Genomic DNA, 23,752 nt, shown 5'->3' on the forward strand with positions numbered 1-23,752 from the left:
AGCCTAGCTCACAGCAACCTCAAACTCCTGGGCTCAAGCAATCCTTCTGCCTCAGCCTCCCGAGTAGCTGGGACTACAGGCATGCGCCACCATGCCCGGCTAATTTTTCTATATATTAGTCGGCCAATTAATTTCTTTCTATTTATAGTAGAGTCGGGGTCTTGCTCGTGAGCCACCGCGCCCGGCTTGAATGAAATATTTTTTGGTGGATGAAAAGAAAGGAGATTGGGCTGAGGCCAACAGGCTGGGCAAACAGACCTTCCCTTGGAGGTGCTGGGGGGCCCTTAGCGGGAAGAGGAACCCCAGAGGTGGGGGGGGACAGCCCGAGGGGACAGAGGCCATGGCCTGGGCCAGAGTCCTGGCGGGGAGCCCAGCCTCCTCCAGCCTCTTCTCCTAGTGGCCTGGTGAAGGTGGCGGTGGCGGTGGTCGAGGGCTCCGCCTGGGAGGGGACAGGGGAAGGAAGCAGAAGGGAAGAAGGAGCCCCGTGCGCTGTCTGCCTGCGGCCCCCAAGGAATGGGCCAGAGGGTCACGGCGGGGCCCGGGGCGCCCACGGGCGCGGAGGTGAGCGGGTGTGCAGGCTAGGCACGGTCCGGAGGCTCCGCAGGGGTCAGGCGCTCCGGGGCGGCGCGACCCTCGCGGTCCCCGAGTCCCGCCCGGCGGGCCGACGGAGCCCGGTGGCGCCCCGGAGAAGCGGGGTGGTCCCGGCCGTCGGCGGCGGGCGGGGGCGCCGAAGGGGTTAAGGCACCTGGGCCGCCGCCGCCCCTGCCGGCCCCTCCTCCCGCCGCCGGGAAGAGGAAAGTCGCGGCGGGGGCGCGGCCCGGCCTCCGCCCCCGCCCGCCGCCGCGGCCGTCCAGAGCCGCGGCCCCAGAGCTGCGAGCCGCGCGCCCCGCTCCGCCGCCGGCCCGGCCGCCATGTCTCTGTGGTGAGTGGGGGCCGGCCGGGCCGGCGGGGAGGGAGACGCCCGGCGTGCGGGGCGCGCCTCAGTTTCCCGGGCCGGACGGGCTCGCGCGGCGGCGGCGGCAGGGGATGCGCGGCCGTGCGCGGTGCGCGGTGCGCGGCGGGCTGCGCGCGCTCTCCGGCCCCAGCCCGCCGCCCCCGGGTTCCGCTCCAGGACCCCGGCGGCGCGGACTCCAGGGCTCGCCGGCAGCCGCGTCCCAACCCCACTCTGGCCGGGCTCTGGGAACCCCGGGGGCCTCCTGCGCCGGGAGACCCTCTCCCCTCCCCCGGCTCCCCTTCCCCGGAGCTCTGGCCTCCGCCTGCCCCGGCCCCTCTCCCCCCGCCGGGCTTTTCTCTTGCAAATGGAGTGGGCGGGCGCAGGTGGAGCGCTCCTGCTGTCCCCGGAGGGGCACCCCGACCTTCCCGAGCCCGGCCTCCCAAACTGGGGCTATGGACCCCCCAGGGCTGGAGGGCTCAATCCAGGGTACTCAGCTCCCCTCCCTGGGAGGGTCGGGCCTTGGGTCACACCCCCAGCCCGCACCTGAGGTGACCCTGTCTTCCTCCAGCCCTATGCCCAGGAAACCTTGGGACCCCTTAGAAAAAATGCCACTCTGGGGCTCAGCTATCATTCACCCTGGATGCCTGGACCTGCCACCCGCCAGGCTGAGGCCACCCCAGGCATCTCCCTGGGCCCCCCGTCTCCCTGCCACCCCGCTCCTCCTGGCTTGGAGGTCAGCGCCATCTCCCCGATAGGCCAGCCCTGGGCCCTGGGAGGCCTCTGCTGACCTGCCTTTCCCAGGAGCTTTCAGTCCCGTCTTTACAGGGGAGACTGCAGCCCCCAGAGGGTGCACTGAGGGAGGGGTCCTGCCGGAGGCCGGCTGGGCTGGCAGTGCTCTGGGCAAAGAGCTCTAATTTCTGCTTCTGAAATGGGTGCTGCGTTGGGTACCCAGGCCAGGAGGCTCCCTGAGAGCTGGGGGCTCCTCCCAGGGCAGTAGAGCTGGGAGCTGATGTCTTTTCATGTGATGTTAAGTGGGGGCAGGGTGTTAAGGTAGCGGTGAGGGGCAGTGGTCATCTAGCAGGTGCTCACTCCATTCGTAGGCCTCTGTCAACCATATGGCAGCTTGCTGGGTGGCATGGACAGGAGGGGAGGGAAGAGGACAGGCTCAGGTCCTGAGCTGCAGTAGCTCCCCAAGGTGTTGCTGGCTGCCCCTCCCAGCCACCTTGACTCAGTCACCTAATGATAATGCTGCCTGCAGTTACTGGGGTTATACAGGGAAATGAAAGCCAGTAGGGTGCCAGGGGTGGGGATCAGGGCAAAAGGTGTCCACCAGAGGTCCTCTGGGTGAGGTGATTGGTGCCCACTGCCTGATTGGTGCTTTATATAGCGCTCCAGTCCTGTGTTTTAGCCTCACTGGGGGAAGAAATCTCAGCTTGGAAAGGTCGAGACCCACTCTGAGTCATTCAGCATGTAAGTGGCAGGGCCTGATTCCACAGTGCTCTCTGAGGAGGGGGTCAGGGTGGGAGGGGAAGCAGGACCCTCCTCTGGCCACTCAGGGGCTCTGGGACTTAAATCTGTGCCTCAGGTGCACTTGCCCATCTGGGACCAGCCGGCCTCCGTAGGAGGGCAGCTAGGAGAGTCCTGGGCTCATCCTTTCATCTGTGCTGTGCCCCCTCTCCTCCCATAGGAAGAAAACCATCTACAGGAGTGTGTGCCTGGCCCTGGCCCTGCTTGTGGCCGTGACAGTGTTCCAGCGCAGTCTGACCCCCAGTCAGTTTCTGCAGGATGCCCTGCCTCCCACCCCGGAGCCACAGAAGGGCGGCGGACAGTTGCTGAACTCCAACAGCTTCTGGAAGCATCAGAAGGATGTGGCCATCCCCACTCCCACCCCTTCTCGGGGTCCCCAGGCCTGGGACGTGACTACCACTAACTGCTCAGCCAATATCAACTTGACCCACCAGTCCTGGTTCCAGGGCCTGGAGCCGCAATTCCAGCAGTTTCTCTTGTATCGCCACTGCCGGTACTTCCCCATGCTGCTGAACCACCCGGAGAAGTGCAGGGACGATGTCTACCTGCTGGTGGTGGTCAAGTCCGTCATCACGCAGCACGACCGCCGAGAGGCCATCCGCCAGACCTGGGGCCGGGAGCAGCTGTCCGCAGGCACGGGCCGGGGCGCTGTGCGTACACTGTTCCTGCTGGGCACGGCCTCCAAGCAGGAGGAGCGGACCCACTACCAGCAGCTGCTGGCCTACGAGGACCGCCTCTATGGCGACATCCTGCAGTGGGACTTTCTCGACACCTTCTTCAACTTGACCCTCAAGGAGATCCACTTCCTCAAGTGGCTTGACATCTACTGCCCCCACGTGCCCTTCATCTTCAAAGGCGACGATGATGTCTTCGTCAACCCCACCAACCTGCTCGAATTTCTGGCTGACCAGCGGCCACAGGAAAACCTGTTCGTGGGCGATGTCCTGCAGCACGCACGGCCCATCCGCAGGAAGGACAACAAATACTACATCCCCGGGGCTCTGTACAGCAAGAACAGCTACCCACCCTATGCCGGTGGTGGTGGCTTCCTCATGGCTGGTGGCCTGGCCCGGCGCCTGCACCACGCCTGTGACACCATAGAGCTCTACCCCATCGACGATGTCTTCCTGGGCATGTGCCTGGAGGTGCTGGGCGTGCATCCCACGGCCCATGAGGGCTTCAAGACCTTCGGCATCTCTCGGAACCGCAATAGCCGCATGAACAAGGAGCCGTGCTTCTTCCGCTCCATGCTCGTTGTGCACAAGCTGATGCCCCCCGAGCTGCTGGCCATGTGGGGGCTGGTGCACAGCAACCTCACCTGCTCCCGCAAGCTCCAGGTGCTCTGACACCGGCTGGGCCACCCGGACAGGCCAGGGCATGCACTTCCGAGTCCCCGAGGTATCAGGGCTGAAGCCGCGGTGCCCAGGCATAGCCTTTGGTCCCTGCGGGGAGGTGGGGGATTGGGGCCTACGTGCCACTGGGTGTGGTGGGGTGCAGGTAGCCAGAGAGGGGCCTCCCTGTGCAGATGATTTCCAGAAATCGAGGCCCAGGAATGGTCGGAGCTGCCACCAGGAGGTCCCCCGAGAAGTGAAGACATAGGCCCTGGCGGCCCTCCTGACCTGGGTCTGTTGCCTGGCGCCTTCTGACCCAGTGTGAGGCCCTGGTGGCCTCTGAAGGAACCCTGTGCTCAGGTACCCAGGCTAGGCCCGGCCCCAGGGGTCTGGGGCTGCCCTTGTCTTCACAGGGAAGTCTCCCTCTGTGAAATGCCACAGTCTCCCCAGGGACCAGGCGGCCCTTTCAGGAGAAGCTCAACCTGTGCAGGCTCACAGGTGTCCCCTGCAGTCCATGTCCCCAAGTCTCGAGGGTACCTCAGCAGGCTCTCTGCTCCTGGGGGCTGCGCTCCTAGCTGTGTCCTCTGAGGTCTGGAAGCGCATCAGCCACTCTAACTACCTCAGTGCTCCTCAGAACCTCCACGTGGGCTACCCACCCCACCCCGACACAGGCCAAAAGAGCAGCACCCGGCCCCCGACATCCTAATGCTATCTGACCCCGGCCTGAGCCAAGGTCCCTCCTGCAGCCCTGCCAAGGCCTGGCTCCCTGACTGGACAGCAGCCAGTTTGGCCCTGGGGTGGACATTCCTCTATTACTGTGAAGTTTTATTTATGAAGAATTTGGAGGGAGAAGGCTCCAGGCCTCAGGAGGTGATGGTGTTCTCCCGGCCCACCCCTTCCTCTCCCTCACTCCGGCTGCCCCCGGCACCCGGGCCCTTGCCAGTCCTCTCCAGAGCCTGCCCCACCCGCTTCTCCTGGGTCTGACAGACCAGCATTTGCCCCGTGAAGGGATGGATCGGGGCCCCTGGGGTGGGTGCAGAAGGATGCCACCTCCTACCTCAGGCTGGAGTCACCTGGTAAGGATAGAGGGATCGACTATTTTCTCAATAAAATGGGACTGGTTTTTTTTCTGGTGTGAAACTTTCTGTTGCCAGCTCCATCAGAGGCCCTGCCTGGGGCCCAGGTCGCCAGAGGTTTCTGAGGACACAGCTTGTTCCTTGTTCTTGGCTGGTGGGTGCAAAAGGGCTCCTTGAAGGGACTGAGAGGGAGGTGAGTGCTAGGGTTACAGTGGAGACGGGGGTGCGGCAAGAGAGACCTGTGAGCTAACAGCACCTGGCTGCTGCCCGTGTCCTGGTGAACTGCTGAGCTCTGGCTCACGCGTGGGCCGATGCCTTCCCACCCCGGCCAAGGCCAGAGTTGGCCACAAGGCTGGTGTTTCAGTGGGTGGGATTCGGTGGGGTGCTGCAGGGGTTGGTGGGCTCCTGGACTTCCCTTGCAGTCAACTTGGAAGCATTGAAAACAGGCTCCCTGGCGTTGGGGGTTACTGTCCTGTGCCAGGGCCCTTGGCCTGAGCTGCTTACCTCTGGTGGGGGGTGGGCAGCTACCCCAGGATGAGAATCACTGGGGTGGCGGCGAGCAAGCCAGCAGGTCCTGCGTGCACCCAGCTCAGGGGCATCCCAGAGGTGGGTCAGGTGCATGCCCATCCTGGGCCCAGCTGCCTGGTCCAAGCCCTGGGGAAGTAGGAGGGGACGATGCTGCTACTTCCCCCTCCCCAGCACAGTCTTCCCACAGTTCCCTCTTAGTCAACATAATTAGCAGAGATCAGTGCAAAATGAAAATGCAGGAGCCTGGTTCTAAAAAGGTACTAAGAATTTTAAGATTACAATAGCAGAGCAGGAAACCAAGTGTAGGGCACTTCTGAGGGGCCCTGTTTGTTCATCACTCCATCACTCACCCACAGAAGCCAGGCCCTGCCATGGGCTACAGACAGCAGAGGGCCCTGGGGCCTCTCTTTCCCCAGAGCTCACAGTCCGGTGATGGAAGGTGAGCCAAGGGACACCCAGGAGACGGAGGTGGAAGGGCTGCTGAACACAGGGCTGGGTGGAAGCCCAGAGGCAGCAGTGGGTTCAGCTATCCCTGAAGGACCAGGCAGAGGGAACAGCTTATACAGAGGGCTGGAGGGAGGGAGGTGGGTGCATTCTGAGCTGAGAGTAGGGAAGGGAGCCTGGGTGACAGGCAGGGATATTCTCGGGCCTCCTGGGCTCAGGAGGGTGTTTGGACCTAATCCTAAGAGCAGAGGGTCCGGGGACAAGGAGCAGGGGTGCTGGGTGTGTGCGGACAATCTGAGGGCACAAAGAGACCAGTGGTCTACAGGCCCCTGCAGCCTTCCTCAGGTTCACTCCATGTGGCTCCAGCTGGGCCCAGTGGATACAAAGGTCGTTATGGAAAATTAAAGCATTTACAGTCTTGCTTCCTGGTAATGATGTAACAATTACCATTTATGGAGCATTTTTGATATGCCTGGCGCTGTGGTAAGCACTTAATATGTATAACCGGTGTAACTCAGGGTGCAAATATGGTTACATTTTAATTTTTCTCATTGATTGCTCAAATCCCTCATGTACCCTTATCAACAGAAAGATCCAAGGTTACCCTCTTGGACCCCACCCACTCTCAAACTGACCAAGAACCTCAGGGGTTTCCCTGGTCCAAAGGGTGTTTTCTAGAACTGTGGCCCCCAACCCACAGGCCACTACCTTTTAGGGACTGCAGAGCTCCGCCCGCCCCCACCTACCCACCCAACACTTGCTGTGGAAAAATTGTCTTCCATGAAACCAGCCCCTGTTGCCAAAAAGTTTGGGGACCACTGCTCTAGAAAGTCTGAGCAGTCCACCTCCAGCTGTTCCCTCTCTCTCCACACATGGCGCTGTTGAACATGAGGCCTGCACAGGCCTGTGGTTTCTTAGGTGCTACCTTTGCTGCACAGGCTGCAGTGGAGCCCATGCTTCAGAAAGGTACCCTTCTCTCAGTCACCCTCACAAGCTCAGTGATCTGTCCCCAAGAGCAGCAGCATGCTAGGGGTGCTGGGTCCTGTGGGTCCCAGCCAGCTACACAGTCTGCTAGGGAACCCACAAACTCACTCAGGTTCTCCCTGTCCTACTGAAGCAATTTTCCAGGCCTTCCCAGACAGATAATTGTAGTTGGTCCCCAGCCTGATTTGGGGCAGTAGTTTGGGAGGGATAGGTCTTAACTCTTTCCTCTTCAAAGGCCCTGGCGTTGCAAAAAGGTTGGCGTCTCCCCTGCAACCAGCTCCACATTCCAAGGGGCCCAAAAGGGGCCGTCTTTGTCAGGCTTAGAGAAGGCCTGTTCCACTCTTCCCTGGAGGCTATAGGGGCCTCCTTGGCTGCATTTACATAACTAAAGGAGACCACTCAAAGAATTCCACCCTTCTCAAAGAAAGCCTGTTCTTAGGTGACTTGTTGCTCTGTGCACCTTAACTGAGAAGGAGCTGGGGGAAGCCTCCGGAATCCTGTTATACACCAATTGTAAAGAAAGAAATGGCCCCCAAGAGAAGGATCCCGCGGCTATTGTGTGACAGGCATGATTTGAACTCTGTGCTCTGCGCTCCTAACTCCCACACCTTCCTGTTTCCCAAGAGCTTCCAGCCTCCCTTTTTCCTTATAGTAACTTAGCAGCAAACAGGTGTTTGTTATTTTTGTCCAAAAGCCCAGGGAATGGGGAAATGTTCCACAAGTGATTGAAATTTTGATGTTTTGGGGAGCCCAGCATTATTAGCACTGTAAGAAGTAAATTTTCCCAAATAGTTGTTTAAACTATTGTGAAGAAAAGCTTTTCTGTTCCAGTGAAACACTATGCATTGTCTAAAGCAGGGGTCCCCAACCTATGGTGACTTGTATAATTACTTCATTATATACTATAATGTAATAATAATAGAAATAAAGTGCATAATATATGTAATGCGCTTGAATCATCCCCCCTGCGCCCCCACCCCATCGGTGAAAAAACTGTCTTCCAAGAAAACAGTCCCAGGAGCCAAAAAGGTTGGGGACTACTGGTCTGAAGCACAGCCCAGAGTTGTCTGCTTGCAGAGGGTTCTTTGTCCACGAGCTACTTTGCACCTCTTTTTAAGCTGCAGGTTCTGAGGGCTTTGCAATCTGTCTTGTCAGGTAGAACTTCCACTGACTCCCCTCCCCTTGGAGAAACCAGTTTGCCTCCATTTGTAATTCAATTCCATCACTCCATATAAATTTGCGCTCTTTGATACCTCCTTTGAATCGGTTATAGCATCTGCCTCGGCCCTCCTCTGAGTAGCATACCTCTAACATGTGCTCAGTTTTGTATCTGTATGCGAGTCATGAATTTACCTTTTTCTGAAAATTATCTTTTATCAATTGCATTTTATATTAAACGAGCACAGATACATTATGAAGTAGAATACAACTTTTGCACATATTTCTAATACAAAACTTGAATTTTGGAATAAACTTTACTCTCACTATAGGCCAAACCATACACCTCAATCCTTCCTGGGAGGGTTCAGCGCCCCTGCCCGTCTGAAAAGCCCCCACCCCAGAGAGCTTTGAGAAAATACTTGGTCCAGGCCCCTGCCTAAGCGGCCGAGTTCAAAACAGTGGGGGTGGCGCGATCCGAGGAGTGTCCGCAGCTCGCCGGGTGACCTGGGCGAGCACCCCGGCTGGGAGCAGCTGGCGGGACAGGGATTTTCCGGGCCTGCGTGCAGCAGTTGACCTAGCACACGTCACCTAGCCCTTTGTTTTCCCTGGGGCTTCCGAATCCAGCAGGAATGCCCGGAATTCCTGCCCGGGTCCCAGGCCGGGCAGCCCCGCGCCCCAGCCCCCAGCCCGGCTCGGCTCGGTCCGCCCCCAGCGGCTGTCGTCGCGGGCAGCCAGGAGCTGCGGAAGTGGCCTCGGGCTGTGCTGGGGACCGTCGCGCGGCCGCGGAGGGCTGGGGGTGAGCCCGGCGTGGGTGTGGGTAGCGGCATCCGCTGATCCCGGGACCTGCGGAGGAGGCCGCGCTCCGGGTGCGCCCGGCCGGCGTGGGGGTGCGCCCGGCCGGCGTGGGGGTGCGCCCGGCCGGCGTGGGGGTGCGCCCGGCCGGCGTGGGGGTGCGCCCGGCAGGCGTGGGGGTGCGCCCGGCAGGCGTGGGGGCGGGGCGCGGCGGACCCCCCCTCGACCGCTCAGAGGCGCCGGCGGGTCGGGCCCGCGGGGAGCAAAGGCGGGCAGGCGGGAGGGCGGGAGGAGTCCCGGCCTGTGCAATCCCAGGAGAGGGCAGGGAGCGCCCCCAACTGACCACCCGGGACGTCGTGACACTCGGGGTGGGGTCAGGTGGGGCGACATGGTCCTGCGAAACCTGTAACTTGCAGTGCTTGTACGCGAAGGCACCCCTTAGGTGAGCCTCAGTCCAGGAACGCTCCACAGCGAACTGTTCCAGGAATCGCTCCTTGGTGCCGAGATTCCCTGGTTTCCTATTCTTTTCTTTCGGCTTATCTGTGGAAGAAAGGCTTTCGAGCAGGAGCACCTGTCGCTGAGCTGAGACCTGAAGTTTAGGAGATGGAAGTGTGCCGACATCTGGACAGACAGACATCTGGACAGACAGACGTAGCACTCTCGGAGGGAGTGAGGTGGCTTTTGGTGCTGGCCAGGGTCCCTTAGGAGCCTGGATCAGGGACGAGGAATGGTCGTGTTTACTCGCCAAGGAGGTGAGTGCAGCCTTCAGGTTGACGGAAATCGCTGCAGCTGCCCACCCTCCCAGGCCGGTGAGGTCAGAACCAAGGCCGTGGACACCGGAAAACAGTTTGATGATCTTAAGTGTTGCAATCCAATCTCACAGACAAATAACAATAATGAATTTTTATAAAAGCTAATATATAAAGCCAACATTGGTTAGCATGTTTGGTTTCAAGTGACATAAAATTCAGTTCAAGCTGGTTGAAACCTTCAAGGGGATTTGCTCACTCACAGGAGTGATAGCCGGAGAATGCCAGTCCCACCCCACCCCCCAACCCCCGCCTGGTCCCACTCAGTGGCTGATCCTGGACAGAAACTTAGAACAGCCACCCACTGACCTGAGCCACCTGGCTGGGAAGAGATGGCTAAGAATGTTCTCGGGCAGCCTGGCCACAAAAGCTGCACGTCAACCACCACACAGAACACCTGTTAGCATCTGGAGGACTTCGGGCAGGTCTGGACACAGCTGCCCGTCCACCATAGCTGCCTGCAATCAGTTAAAAGCAGCTGCTGGTTGGAAGGGCAGATTGCAATCAGGCTTAGTTGGACGTTTCTTTCTAGATTTTGTTTTATGTACTTTGGAGCCATGTTGTTTCACTCTTAAAACATAGAGGGTGGCTGATAAAATGGACCTTCTCTAATGAGGACTTGTGAGCTATTGTGCATCCCAGTAAACCCAGCATCCCCCCAAGATGTCCTGCTTCCCCAAAACTCTGTACATGCATAGTCACTCCTGTAATTAGCTTAGTTATATGGCACAGTTGGCCTTAAAATAGAGAGATAATCGGGGTGGGTCTGATCTAATCCCATGAGCCCTTAAAAGCAGAGAGCTTTCTCCAGCTGCTGGCAGAAGGAGAATTTGGAGAGACCCGAAGCAGAATTCCACGTGCCATTGCTGACCTGAAGGTGGAGGGGCCAAGTGACAAGGAATGGAAGCTGAGATCAGCTCCTAGTAGGCAACCAGCCAGGAAATGGCAACTTCAGACCTACAACCACCAAGAACTGGATTTGGGCAGTAGCAGAAGTGAGCTTAGAAGAGGAGCCCAAGTTCCAGAGGAGGATGCAGCCAACACCACATCTCACGTGGAGAACCCAGCCATGCTGCAGTGGCCTTCTGACCCACAGACCGGTGGCAACATAAATGGATGTTGTATAAAAAAAGAACCAAAACGCTCAGCAAAACTGTTAACAGTACAAAGAGATATTGCCAGAAACACAAATGAAGTGAGAGTCTTCCACATACTATTTAATATTTAATCAGTCTACAAGAGTTTTAGCTCACAAAAATCAAAGACACCAAAGACCCAGCAAACAGTACCATGAGTAAGATTGAATCAAAGATCTTTTCTCAAACTCTGTACCACACGCAGCTTGTATCTTCTTTTTGTACATGAAACATTTACCGCCTGCAAGTATTAGAAAGATCATCAAGTATCCCTCAAGGCGGAAATTAGACAGACCAAACTCTACGTCCATGATGCATGATAAACTGAAATACCCACAAAAGGAAACCAAACAACGAGAACAATGTCAATAATCGTAGACTCTTCCTTTCTTTTAAGACAGAGTCTTGCTCTGTCTCCCTGGGTGGAGTGCAGTAGCGTCATCACAGCTCACTACAACCTCAGACTCCAGGGCTCAAGTGATCCTCCTGCCTCAGCCTCCGGAGTAGCTGGAACTACAGGCACAAGCCACCACATCAGGCTAATTTTTTCTGTTTTTGGTCTGAGATGAGGTCTCGCTCTTGCTCAGGTTGGTCTTGAACTCCTGACCTCAAGCAATCCTCCTGCCTCAACCTCCCAGAGTGCTAGGATTGTAGGTGTGAGCCACCTTGCCTGCCCCTTTCTTAAATAACTGTTGAGTCAAAGAGAAAATAAAAACTATAATGGCTAATTGTTTTGAAATCAGGAATATGACATAATTATGTTTAAGGGGACAATGTCCCTTTAGGTCACTATAACTTCAAGGTGTGTTACATGTTAGGCCTCAGCTGTAAAGCTATAGCTGCTGAATATTGTGAAACTTAATAACTTTAAATGCATTCATTATTGTAAGAAAAAAAGAATAAAAACAAATGAACTCATGTTTTAAATCAACATCTCAGGAAAAGAACTTTAAAACAGACTAAAGCAAAGCCAGAAAAAGGACATAAGAAAGATGAAAGTCAAATTTAATGAAGTTGAAAGCAGTAAAACTGATAAATAAATCCAAAAGTTTATTCTTTTTTCATTTTTTTTTTTTGAGACAGAGTCTCATTCTGTTGCCTGGGCTAGAGTGCCGTGGCATCACCCTAGCTCACAGCCACCTCCAGCTCCTGGGCTCAAGCAATCCTCCTGCCTCAGCCTTCCTAATAGCTGGGACTACAGGCATGTGCCACTATGCCCGGCTAATTTTTTCTATATATTTTTAGTTGGCCAATTAATTTATTTCGATTTTTAGTAGAGATGGGATCTTCCTCTTGCTCAGGCTGGTTTCGAAGTCCTGATCTTGAGCGATCTTCCCGTCTCAGCCTCCCAGAGTGCTAGGATTACAGGCCTGAGCCACCACCCCCAGCCTATTTTCCACTTTTTAAAAAAGCATTTATTATAAAAATTTCCAAAGATTCAGAATAGTAGGAAAAGTAGCATAAAAAAACCCACTTATGTTCTTATACAGTATTTAAATTGTTGAGGCCGGGGTAGGAGGATCACTCAAGGTCAGGAGTTCGAAACCAGCCTGAGCAAGAGCAAGACCCCATCTCTACCATAAATAGAAAGAAATTGGCCAACTAAAAAAATATATAGAAAATATTAGCCGGGCATGGTGGCGCATGCCTGTAGTCCCAGCTACTCAGTATGCTGAGGTAGGAGGATTGCTTGAGCCCAGGAGTTTGAGGTTGCTGTGAGTAAGGCTGACACCACGGCACTCTAGCCTGGGCAACAGAACCAGACTCTGTCTCAAAAAAAAAAGTTGTTATGAACATATATCCATTCTTGCCCTTCTGTACCTCTACTCATTTTCCTCACAGATTATTTTGCCACTAACCACATATATCCTGTTGTTTCATTTGTAATTACCTCAAAACATATGTCTAAAAGAGGCCGGGCGCGGTGGCTCACACCTTTAATCCTAGCACTCTGAGAGGCCGAGGGGGGTGGATTGCTTGAGGTCAGGAGTTTGAAACCAGCCTGAGCAAGAGCAAGACCCTGTCTCTACCATAAATAGAAAGAAATTAATTGGCCAACTAATATATATAGAAAAAATTAGCCGGGCGAGACCCTGTTTCTACCATAAATAGAAAGAAATTAATTGGCCAACTAATATATATAGAAAAAATTAGCCGGGCATGGTGGTGCATGCCTGTAGTCCCAGCTACTCGGGAGGCTGAGGCAGTAGGATGGCTTGAGCCCAGGAGTTTGAGGTTGCTGTGAGCTAGGCTGACGCCACAGCACTCACTCTAGCCTGGTCAACAAAGTGAGAGTCTGTCTCAAAAATAAATAAATAAATAAAATAACAGATAAAACTTTTTTTAAAAAGAAACAATCACACAATCACTGTACCATTTTGGCACCTAGAGATCAACAATCACTTTCAATAAAATTAAATATCCAGTCAGAATTCAAATTTACTTGTCTCATAAAATTATTTTACAGCTGTTTTTCCTGGAATTACAAACTCAAAACACCTACATCCTAATGGGTGTGAAGTGATATCTCATTATCCTTCTGATTTGCATTTCCCTAGTGACTAGTGAGGTTAAGCATTTTTCATCTGCTTAATGGCCATTTATCTATCTTCTGTGGAGAAATGTCCATTGAAGTCCTTTGCACATGGAGCTGTACTTTTTTCTTTTTTAATATATTGTTTTTCGTTTTTCTTTTTGCCTCTAAACATTATGCTGTAAGACGAACCATACTGCGCCATGACGCCAGGCTAATTTTTTCTGTTTTTAGTAGAGACAAGGTCTCACTCTTGCTCAGGCTGGTATTGAACTCCTGACCTCAAATTATCAGCCTGCCACCTCGGCCTCCCAGAGTGCTAGGATTACAGGTGCGAGCCATTGTGCCTAGGCTGAACTATATTTTTGATGTGCTACTAAATTGGATTCTCTAATATTTCATTTAGGATTTTTGCATCTAGTGGGCCCCAATAATCTGCTCCCAAAGTCCTGACTCACACAAATTGTGGGATAACTACTTATTATTGTTTTAAACTCTACAGTTTGGGGATACTCTGTTATGCAGCAATAGATAACTCACCCAGGCTTTGGGCTGGGAAGGCAGGCCTCCACGTGCAAAGAAAATCGAAACTCCCACTCCTTTATCTTTTTCCCTGGCTTCCCCCTTCCTTCATTCCAAACCTGGGGTTCAAGCTCCATTTCCAGATTTGCACAGACCCGAAAGCTCATGGAAACCGATGTGAACTTTAATTAAAATTGGGTTTCAGCCACAAATGAACTTTCTTGTGGATTTGGTGGCAGGGAATAGAAGAAGCCATGTTGCAAGAAAGGTCAGGAGAAAAAGAACCTTCTTGTGAGGAAGGGGCGGGGGGGAGGCTGCAGGCTCATGGGGGCCCAAGGGTGGGAAGCATCAGAGCCCAATACTGTGGAGGGTCCCTCCCCCTCTCAGCCTGGGCTTCTGTGGCTGCATCTCCTCCCACTCCTCCCTGGCGCAGCGTCCTTCCCTCTCTTGCCCTCCCCTGGAACCCCGCCCCAGCTGGTGGGGCAGGTAGGACCAAGCCTGCCCCTGGTGGTGCCGATTAGAGGACTCCATTCCCCTTGCCATGGACACTGGTTCCGGCTTGTGCATGTGACCCGACCCTGTCAAACTGGAGAACCCCCTATCCCCTCATCTGGAGAAAGCCCAGTGGAGAATCGAGTCAACTCAGAAAAAAGAAGAGCGAACAGACAAAGAACCATCGTTTAAGCACCTGGACCCGGCCCTGCCGGAAGCCTTAGGGATTTCAGTTATAAATGTTACTTTTCTCTTGAGCTAGTTTGGAGTTGGGTTTCTGTCAGGTGCCAGTGACTGCAACCTGCGTAGAGGATAGTTTTGTGGTAGAACTGAAAGAACCATATCCCCACGGGAACCCAAGCAACCGTCCTGTGGAATCCACACCCCAGCCCCAGCCCTCCCCCCAGAGAACTGCACATGAGAAGGGGTGATGCATCTCACCCGGGTGCCGGCGCAGAGGCTGGTGGCAGAGCTGGGGCAGGGCGGGTGGGGCAGGGGATGGGTGCCATGGCCACCAGGGAAGGATGAGCTCTGCCTGGTCTGCTCTCTGCCCCCAAGGCCCAGCAGGGGCCTGGTGCAGAGACAGCCCTGCAAGCCGCAGCGGCCCGAGAGGGCCTTCTGGTCCACAGCTGGTCAGCAATGCCCATGGGCTACTCAGGGAGAACCCAGGGGGTCCGAAAGGGTCAGGGCACTCAGCAGCAGTGATCTGTGTGCAAAGTCAGTGACAGTGATGAGAAGGTGGTGAGTAAAAGCCAGCCATGGTGGAGTACTATTCAGCTCTAAGAAACAACAGTGATATAGCACATCTTATATTTTCCTGGTTAGAGCTGGAACCCATACTACTAAGTGAAGTATCCCAAGAATGGAGAAACAAGCACCACATATGCTCACCAGCAAACTGGTATTAACTGAGCAGCACCTAAGTGAACACATAGGTACTACAGTAATAGGGTATTGGGCAGGTGGGAGGGGGGCAGGGGGCGGGTATATACATACATAATGAGTGAGATGTGCACCATCTGGGGGACGGTCATGTTGGAGACTCAGACTTATGGGGGGAGGGAGGGAAACAGCGTTTATTGAAAGCTTAAAATCTGTACCCCCATAATATGCCGAAATAAAAAAAAAAATTAAAAGCCAGCCATGGTGAGACTCCTCCAGGAGACAAGCCCCTGAGGGTCCCAGAGATCATTCTGAAAAGAGAAGGCTGACTCTGCTGTTGACAGGGGGACTATTGATCAATACGATTTAGGGCCAAATGGGACACCAAGTACCTGGGAGCTACGAGACCAGGAGACCAAGGAAGGTTCTGGCTGCGTGCAGTCTGCAGAATCTGGGTAATTTAGCTGTGCTCTATTTGCTGGATTTGGAATCCGGGTTATATTTACTTCATAAAATGAATTAGAGAGACTGGCACGGTGGCTCACACCTGTAATTCTAGCATTCTGGGAGGCTGCAGCAAGAGGATTGCTTGAGCTCAGGAGTTCAAGACCAGGCTGATCAAGAGCAAGATCCTGTCTCTACCAAAAATAGAAAAAATTAGCCGGGCATGGTGGCACATGCCTGTAGTCCCAGGTACTTAGGAGGCTGAGGCAGAAGGATTGCTTGAGCCCAGGAGTTTGAGGTTGCTGTGAGCTAGGCTGACGCCACAGCTTTCACTCTAGCCTGGGCAACAGAGTGAAACTCTGTCTCAAAAAAAAAAAAAAAAAAAGAGTGGAAAATAACAAGTTTTGGCAAGGATGTGGAAACACTGGAACGCCAGTGCCTTGCTGGTGGGAATATGAAACTGTGCAGCCACTGTGGAAAACAGCTTGGCAGTTCCTCAGAAAGTTAAACATAGGATGGCCACTTAATTCAGCAATTCCGTGTTTGCGTACATGCCCAAAAGAATTGAAAGCAGAAACTCAAACAGGTATCTGTACACTCATGAAAATGCAAAGCGCTCCATGGTGACAGAAAGCAACACAGTGGGAACCGCGGGAGGAAGCCGGGAAGCGGAGAAGGAAAGGATCGTGAGGACACCTAGTGGTGATGGATATGTTTGCAGCCTTGCCTGTGGTGATGCTTTCATGGGTGTGTTGCAAATGTCAAAACTTCTTAATTGCACACTCTGAATATTTGAAATTTATTGTGTCAGTTACGCTTCAACAAAGCTGTGAAAAAACTCAAGAATTTTGATTAGAATTATGTTTGTTATTACTTTTAATTATAATATATTTACTATACTGTATTTTATTGTTAATTTAGCATGTACTCCTACTTATTAAAAAAAAAAAAACAAACTTAACCGTGAAACAACCTCAGGCAGTTCCTTCAGGAGGTATTACAGAAGTCATTGTTATCACAGCAGATGCCAGCTCCACACACGTTACTGCTGTGAAGACCTTCCAGTGGGACAAGATGCAGAGGTGAAGACAGTCATATTGATGACCCTGACCCTTTGCAGGCCTGGGCTAATGTGTGAGTTTGTGTCTCAGTTTTTAACAAGAAATCTCAAAAAGAAAAAAAAAATTTAATTATAAAAATAGAAAAAGCTTATAGAATAAGGATATAAAACAAAATATTTTTGTACAGCTGTACAATGTTTTTGTGTTTTAAACTATTACTACAAAAAAGTCAAAAGTTTAAAAAATTAAAAAGTTTATAGAGTAAAAAAGTTAGAATAAGCTAAAGTTAATTTATTATTGAAGAAAGAAAAATATATTTTTTTAGAAAAATATTTTTTATAAATTTAGTGTAGCTTAACTGTACAGTGTTTATAAAGTCTATGGCAGTGTACGGTAACATCCTAGGCCCTCACATTCACTCACTACTCACTCACTGACTCACCCAGAGCAATTTCCACTCCTGCAAGCTCCATTCATGGTGAGTGCCCTGTACAAGTGTACCATTGTTTTTTTCTTTTTTCGAGACAAAGTCTCACTCTGTTGCCCAGGCTACAGTGCCATGGTGTCAGCCTAGCTCACAGCAACCTCAAACTCCTGGGCTCAAGCGATCCTCCTGCCTCAGCCTCCCGAGTAGCTGGGACTACAGGCATGCGCCACCATGCCCGGCTAATTTTTTCTATGTATTTTTAGTTGTCCAGCTAATTTCTTTCTATTTTTAGTAGAGACGGGATCTCACTCTTGCTTGGTCTGGTCTCAAACTCCTGCGCTCAAATGACCTACCCACCTCAGCCTCCCAGAGTGCTAGGATTACAGGCGTGAGCCACCACACCAGGCCCAAGTGTACCATTTTTTATCTTTTATACCATATTTTTACTGTACTTTTCTGTTTAGATGTGTTTAGATATGCAAACACTACTGTGTTCCAGTCGCCTGCAGTGTTCAGTACGGTAACGTGCGGTACAGTTTGCAGCCTGGGAGCAGTGGGCTGTGCCATGCAGCGTAGCTGCACCAAATGGGTTCGTGTAAGTGCACTCTGTGATGTTCAGCAATGATGAAACCGCCTAACTACACATTTCTCAGAACGTGTCCCCATCATTAAGGGATGCTCAGCCGTATATGTGTGTTGTATCCATTTAATATCTCTCAGCAGTTGTTGTAACTTTCAGTGTACAGTTCTCACAAATCTTTTGTGAAATTACTCCCCTCAGTATTTAAAATTTTTGATGCTATTGTAAAAGTATGAATTTTTTTGTATGGTTTTACATTTTTTAATTTCTGATTGTTCATTGCCAGTGTGTAGAAATACAATCATAAAAAATTATTAGGAATAACCTTAATAATATTAATAAATATGAGAGTTATACAAAGAAACAGAATTTTTTCTTAGTGATATAAAATTTTGGAACAACATATGTTTCAGGATGGAAATCTAAATTTTAGATTTTAACAACAAGTCTATCCAAGCTTCTGTAGTATTTTTTTTTTTTTTGAGAACTTGACAATGCCTTTTTAAAAGCCATTTGAAAGAACTAACAATCAAGGCTAGTTAAGAACATTTGAAAAGGAGAGAAAGTAGCTTTACCAGATTAAAAACCCATTGCAAACGAAGTACTGCAGTACTGAAACTAATATTTTCTGGTACAACAATACATGGTCAGATTAATGATATTTAATAGTCAGAAATTGGCCCTGGGATAATCAGGAATGTCATAACTAATAAAGCAAGGATTGCAAATTAGTGGACAAGACACTGTTCATTCAATAAAAGGCTCTAAGACACATGATTATTTGGAAAATAATAAAAATAGCACATAACAGAATAAGACCCATTAAAGGGCTAAACGTAAATAATAATAATAATGAAGTCACAAAAACATTGGGGACTGTAGACGATTATGTCATTGCTCCCTGCATGAAGCAATGGAAGAAGCCACAGAGAAAAAGACACTTCAAAATAGCTATGGAGTGGAACTAGAATGTTCCTAACACAAAGAAATGATAAATACTTGAGGTAATGGGTACCCCAATTACCTGATCGTTACACATTTTATGCCTGTATCAAAACATCATAGGCACCCCATAAACATATACAATTATGTATCCACAATGATTAAAAATGAAAAAAATTTTTAAAAGAAAAATGGAATAGATACAACTTCATTCACATTTCAACCCTTTGTGCTGTAAAAGTTCCAGGGCTCTGGCCCCACGAGGTGGTGTGGCAGGCGTCAGGGGACTGGGGGGGGGGGCAGAGGAGTTGCTGGTGAGGGAGCTGGGGTGGGTGAGGAGGGCGGACCTGTCACCACCACCCCCAGTCCTGTGAGGTCAGCCCCTTTCCCCTCTCCTTCCCCCCATGTCAGGATTGGGGACCCCAAATCCTTCCAGCTGGGTCAGAGGGAGGCATGGAGTTCCCGCAGTCCCACCGTCCTCCACGAAGCTGAGCGAACCAGACGCTCGGGGATTGAAAGGATGAATTATAACGCAGCTAAAGTACCCAAGGGTTGAAAATGCTAAAGGACGTACAAAATTCAAGGAAAAAGGAAGATGTAAATGTGAAATGATAAAGTAACTAGATAGCCAGAAAAAGATAAGCCAACCTAAAAGAAAAGAAAAACCAGGAGGAGCCAGGTCACTCGGAATGGCCAGGTGTGCTACAGTTAGAACAGGTATGTCTAAAGCCAGACATCAAAACAATTTCCAGGCACAGTTTTTAAAATTAAAAAACAAGAAGTAGCAGGCAAAGAGCACAAGCTCATAAGGACTGGACTGGACTGGACTGAAATCAGGGCAGGGTGGAGAAGGCGGCTCTGGGCCTCTGCAGCCTGGCCAGGCACCAGCCGCCTTTTCAGGGTCTCAGGGGCATGAATGGGGACTTGTCCTTGGCCACATTCATCAGCCACGGGAGGGCCAGGCCCACCTCATTGGCGCTGCAGGAAAACCAGCCACCTACAGAGCCCCCAGTCCCAGGCCTAGCTCTCCTTCTTTCAAAGCCCTTGGTGTTGTTTCTCGGTCCTGCTCCCCCCTCTGTAGGGCTGGGGGGCAAATGCTGTCATCCAGGCTGACAGGGACTGCTTTGTCCCTCAGTCAGGGCTCTGTCCTCACCACCTTTCTGGGCCTTGTCAGATTTGGGGGCCACACCTTAGGCCACCAGCACTGCTGAGAGTCACTGGGCATAAAACAGCCACACACTCCTGCAGAAGGGACCACCATGGACCTGCGCAGGACCTCGGCTCCAGCCACGGCTGGGCCCCTCCACACGCCCAGACACCCTTGTCCCTGCACAGGTGCCTTCCTGCTCCCACGCTACCTCTGGGGGAAGGGTGGGTGGTTGGTTTGGTCAATTGCCATTAACTATTTTACTTGCTTTTTGAATGTGTACCTGCACATCGAACAAAATTCCAGGATAGCATATAGTAAAGAACATCTCCCCATCCCCTACCCCCACCCCAGCCGCCATGTCCCGCCTGCTGCCACCTGTCTCTGTGGATGTGCTCAAGGGTGTCCACAGACACCGCATGTACATGCAGCCACCGCCCTCTCTGCATATTCCACACAAAGCGAAGCATACTAGGGGCACTGTATTTTGTTTTTTCACCTAAAAGTGACTCTGAAAGATCATTCTGCATCCGTACACGTGGAGCTGCCCATTCCACTGGAAGCTGCCGCAGCTCCATCTATGAACGAACCAGGATGCGTTTGAGCAGCCCCTGTGGGCCGACAGTGCTGATGCGACACTGATGTCAGTGTAACGCCACTCCCACCCCTCCTACATGTCCCTGCATTTCCAGAACCTGGTTCCAGTATGGTGCAGGCTAAATTCTGCCCACAAGAGGCACCGTCACAGGATTTAGAAGGCAGAAGGAAGCCATTGCTCTCCAGCGGCAGGTGTAGCTAAGCCGTGAAAATCGCCACCTCTTCCCTTGGCTTTGGGGCAGCGCTCTGCACGAGCCCCACTGCAGTGCTCTCAGCAGCTGAGATCCTTGGTGACAGCTTCCAGCAGGTCCGGGCGTCCTCCTGGGGGTCATCTGCTTTGGTCCTGCCAGCACCTCGGATCATCAGTGGCACCTTCCCTGCCATCCGTCCCCTCACTCCTGGAACCTTCCTGACCTTTCCTCTCCCAGCCCTTCCAATGCTTCTGCAAATCCCTAATTCCCTGTATTAAATCTCTTTCTACACAAAATACCTAGACCTTCCCGAGCTCCTTAAAACCCTCTTTCTCTCTTCTGTGGTCAACGTCCACGCTGCACTAATCCTTCTCCAGGGCCTTTTAAATGGCTCCAGTCTTTCCCATATTATAATAAACAAAGGCGAAAAAGTCTTTCAATCCCATGAACCTCTTCCACTATGCCCTTTTTTCTGACCTCATAGCCAAAGTCCCTCAGAGTGCTGTCTCCATTGACTCCTCCAGCCTCTGCAATTTGCTTGTACCCCCGTCAGTCTAGAGCTGTGGTCCCCAACCCCTGGACTGTGGACCGGTACAGGTCCGTGGCCTGTTAGGAGCCGGGGTGCACAGCAGACGCACGGCAGGCCAGACAGGGAAGCTTCACCTGCGTTTACAGCTGCTCCCATCGTCAAGGTAGCGCCTGAGCCCCGTCTCCTGCCAGATCATCAGCGGCATTGGATTCTGCATCGTGGTGACTTGTGTAATTATTTCATTATATATTATAATGCAATAATAATAGAAATAAAGTGCATAATAAATATAATGCACTTGAATCATCCTGAAACCATCCCCCCACCCTCCGTTCACGGAAAAATTGTCTTCCATGAAACTGTTCCCTGGTGCCAAAAAGACTGGGGACTGCTGGTCTAGAGTCAGGAGGCATGGGGGACTCCTGGTCACTCTTGGTCGTCTGGTCTGTCCTCCCATCTCTGAACCACTGCATCCTCTATCCACACCACGCGGGGGTTCAGGCCGGACAGGATGTGGCTCACGGTAGCCACTGCCACACCATGCCCAGGACGGGAGCCACAGGCAGAGGTTCTGCGGGTGGCCACCCTCCAGGCTCCTCTTCAAGAGGCAGTGACACAAGCCACCACCTGCTCTCCTGCAAGCGACCAGGCAGGAGTCTGGGTTCATGCACAGATACTGCAGGAAGCGACGGGGTTTGCGTCGACAGCCTGAAGGTCAGTGGGTTTGCAGAGGAGTGGCCGGGGGCTCGCTGGAGGGCAGCATGGATGCCTTCCTGCCCACCCTGCGCCAGGCCCTGGGGTCAGCCACCCCCCTCAGCATTTCCCCGTCACCAGTCCCCAGGCCAAGGGAGACTCGTGGGGTCCCTCACAAAGTGGAATGCACAGTCAGAACTAGGGTGAGCACCCAGCTGGAGGGGCAGAATGCTGAGGTCAGGAGCTGTGTACTAAGCAATTCGGCCTCTCCAGAGAGAGAGCTGGCCTGTGTCCCTTAGTCCAGGATCCTGGGAGATAACCTAGAAGCCCTTGGAATTTTCCAAGTGACAGGAGTGTCTTCATTTCTCACAATGGACCCCTCGGATCATACCTGATCGTTTATTCCAACAAAGTGACTCACAGTGGGCCCTGGGGCCAGAGACATCAGATCAGCCTCTGGGGTGGGAGGTGGGGGGCAACCTGGAGCTTGAGTTCATCCGCGTGCCGATGGTTCGATCAATCATGCCCACATAAGGAAACTGCAGTACAGATTCCGGCCACCAAAGCCGGGCAAACTTCCCTGGTTGGCAGCACTGTGTGTACTGCACCCATCACGGCCAGCGGAGGTAAGGCCACCTGTCACTCCACGGGGAGGAGATGACTCCCCATCAGGACCCTCCCTGGACTCTGCCCTATGTGTCTCGTCCTTTGGCTGGTTCTAATTCATACCCTCTCCCTATAATAAACATGACCAGGAGTTTGATCATTTTCAATGGCTTCCGTGAGTCATTCTAGCAAATTGTCAAACCTGAAGCCACAATTACTCATAGGCAGCTGATCTAAAGTAAAGGTAGTGCTGGGGACCCTGAATTTGTGGGTAGTGTCTAAAGGCGGTCTCATGGGGACTGTTCCCTGCAACAGGACACTTGGGGGAACTCATTGCAACTGTTGTCACAAGCCTTGGGCAGATGTAGCAGTTGGAAGGGCTGTGCCCTTCACCTCAAGCTTGGCTAACACCCAGGTAGGAGCAGAACCCGGCCCTAGTCCTGTCCCTATTTTCTCCCAGTGAGGCCTGTCACAAGTCTCCAACATACTATATGACCTCCTCCAGGGCCAGGACCCTGTCCTCAGCCCTGAGATCCCTGCTGAACATTTATGAGGGTAAAGCTGGAATCCTTCACCTTTTGCCTGGACTTTGCCTGACCCGGTGATGTTTCCCACAGGGGAAGAGACTGAAAGACTTGGGGCTCATGAGTCCCTTGAAGTCACTTGCAAGATTCTGTGATGGACCTGGGGCTTTTTCTGGAGAGACTCCAGAGCTCTCCTCAGATTCTCAAAGCAACAGTGCAAGGGCCAAGACAAGAGGGGTACCCGGATCTATCACAGATTTTCCTGGGCTCGTGGCCAGGTGCCAAAATGCTCCAAGACGCTCCAGATCACGAAGGAGCCCTCTGGAGAGAAACGTGTCCACTTGGGGGGGTCAAAGCTAAAGCTCCATGTCATGGGACGTGTGTTGTTGTAGTGTTGGAAAGGGGCGTGCAAATGTGATCTTATGCAGAGGGGAGGGCAGGGGTCATGCCAGTGGTGTGATAGCATCTCCCCAGGCGGGAGGCTGAGGTGGGGACCATGGATTCTAGGAAATATATGCGAATCGTCGCCCCAGGGACTGGGGCCGGGTCATCCCAGGATGGAGCACAACCCGAGTGTAAGGACGGCCACGTCCTACCCAAAGCAGTGGAGATGTTGAGATGAAAGGTCTGGAAAAGCTGACATCTGAGAGTGACTAAGGCAAGACAGGATCCCTCGGCCTAGAAAAAGCACCGTGCCAGGCTAGCCACCCTGGGAGGCTGAGTTCTCACCCACAGAATGGAAATGAGACTGACGTTCAAGGGCAATGTTATGGGGGGCAGTGGAGCTGCGCCCGCTCAAGGAGGCATCGGCAACTGCGGGTGAAATGCGAGCCCAGGCAGGAAGGACCAGGCAGGAAGGA

At 52.5% G+C, this 23,752-nt stretch overlaps 1 protein-coding gene across 1 annotated transcript; it reads left to right on the forward strand.

The window, feature by feature from the left end:
- The first annotated feature begins 854 nt into the window (after nucleotides 1-854).
- Nucleotides 855-4,920, forward strand: B3GNT7 (UDP-GlcNAc:betaGal beta-1,3-N-acetylglucosaminyltransferase 7). Its single transcript, XM_012760956.3, has 2 exons — nucleotides 855-922; nucleotides 2,622-4,920. Exons 1-2 carry the CDS (start codon nucleotides 912-914, stop codon nucleotides 3,805-3,807), a joined length of 1,197 nt encoding a protein of 398 aa, XP_012616410.2. The 5' UTR covers nucleotides 855-911; the 3' UTR covers nucleotides 3,808-4,920.
- Nucleotides 4,921-23,752: the final 18,832 nt, after the last annotated feature.

This window comes from Microcebus murinus, chromosome 8 (genome assembly GCF_040939455.1).
Source record: "Microcebus murinus isolate Inina chromosome 8, M.murinus_Inina_mat1.0, whole genome shotgun sequence".
In the NCBI taxonomy this organism is placed as follows: domain Eukaryota; kingdom Metazoa; phylum Chordata; class Mammalia; order Primates; family Cheirogaleidae; genus Microcebus; species Microcebus murinus.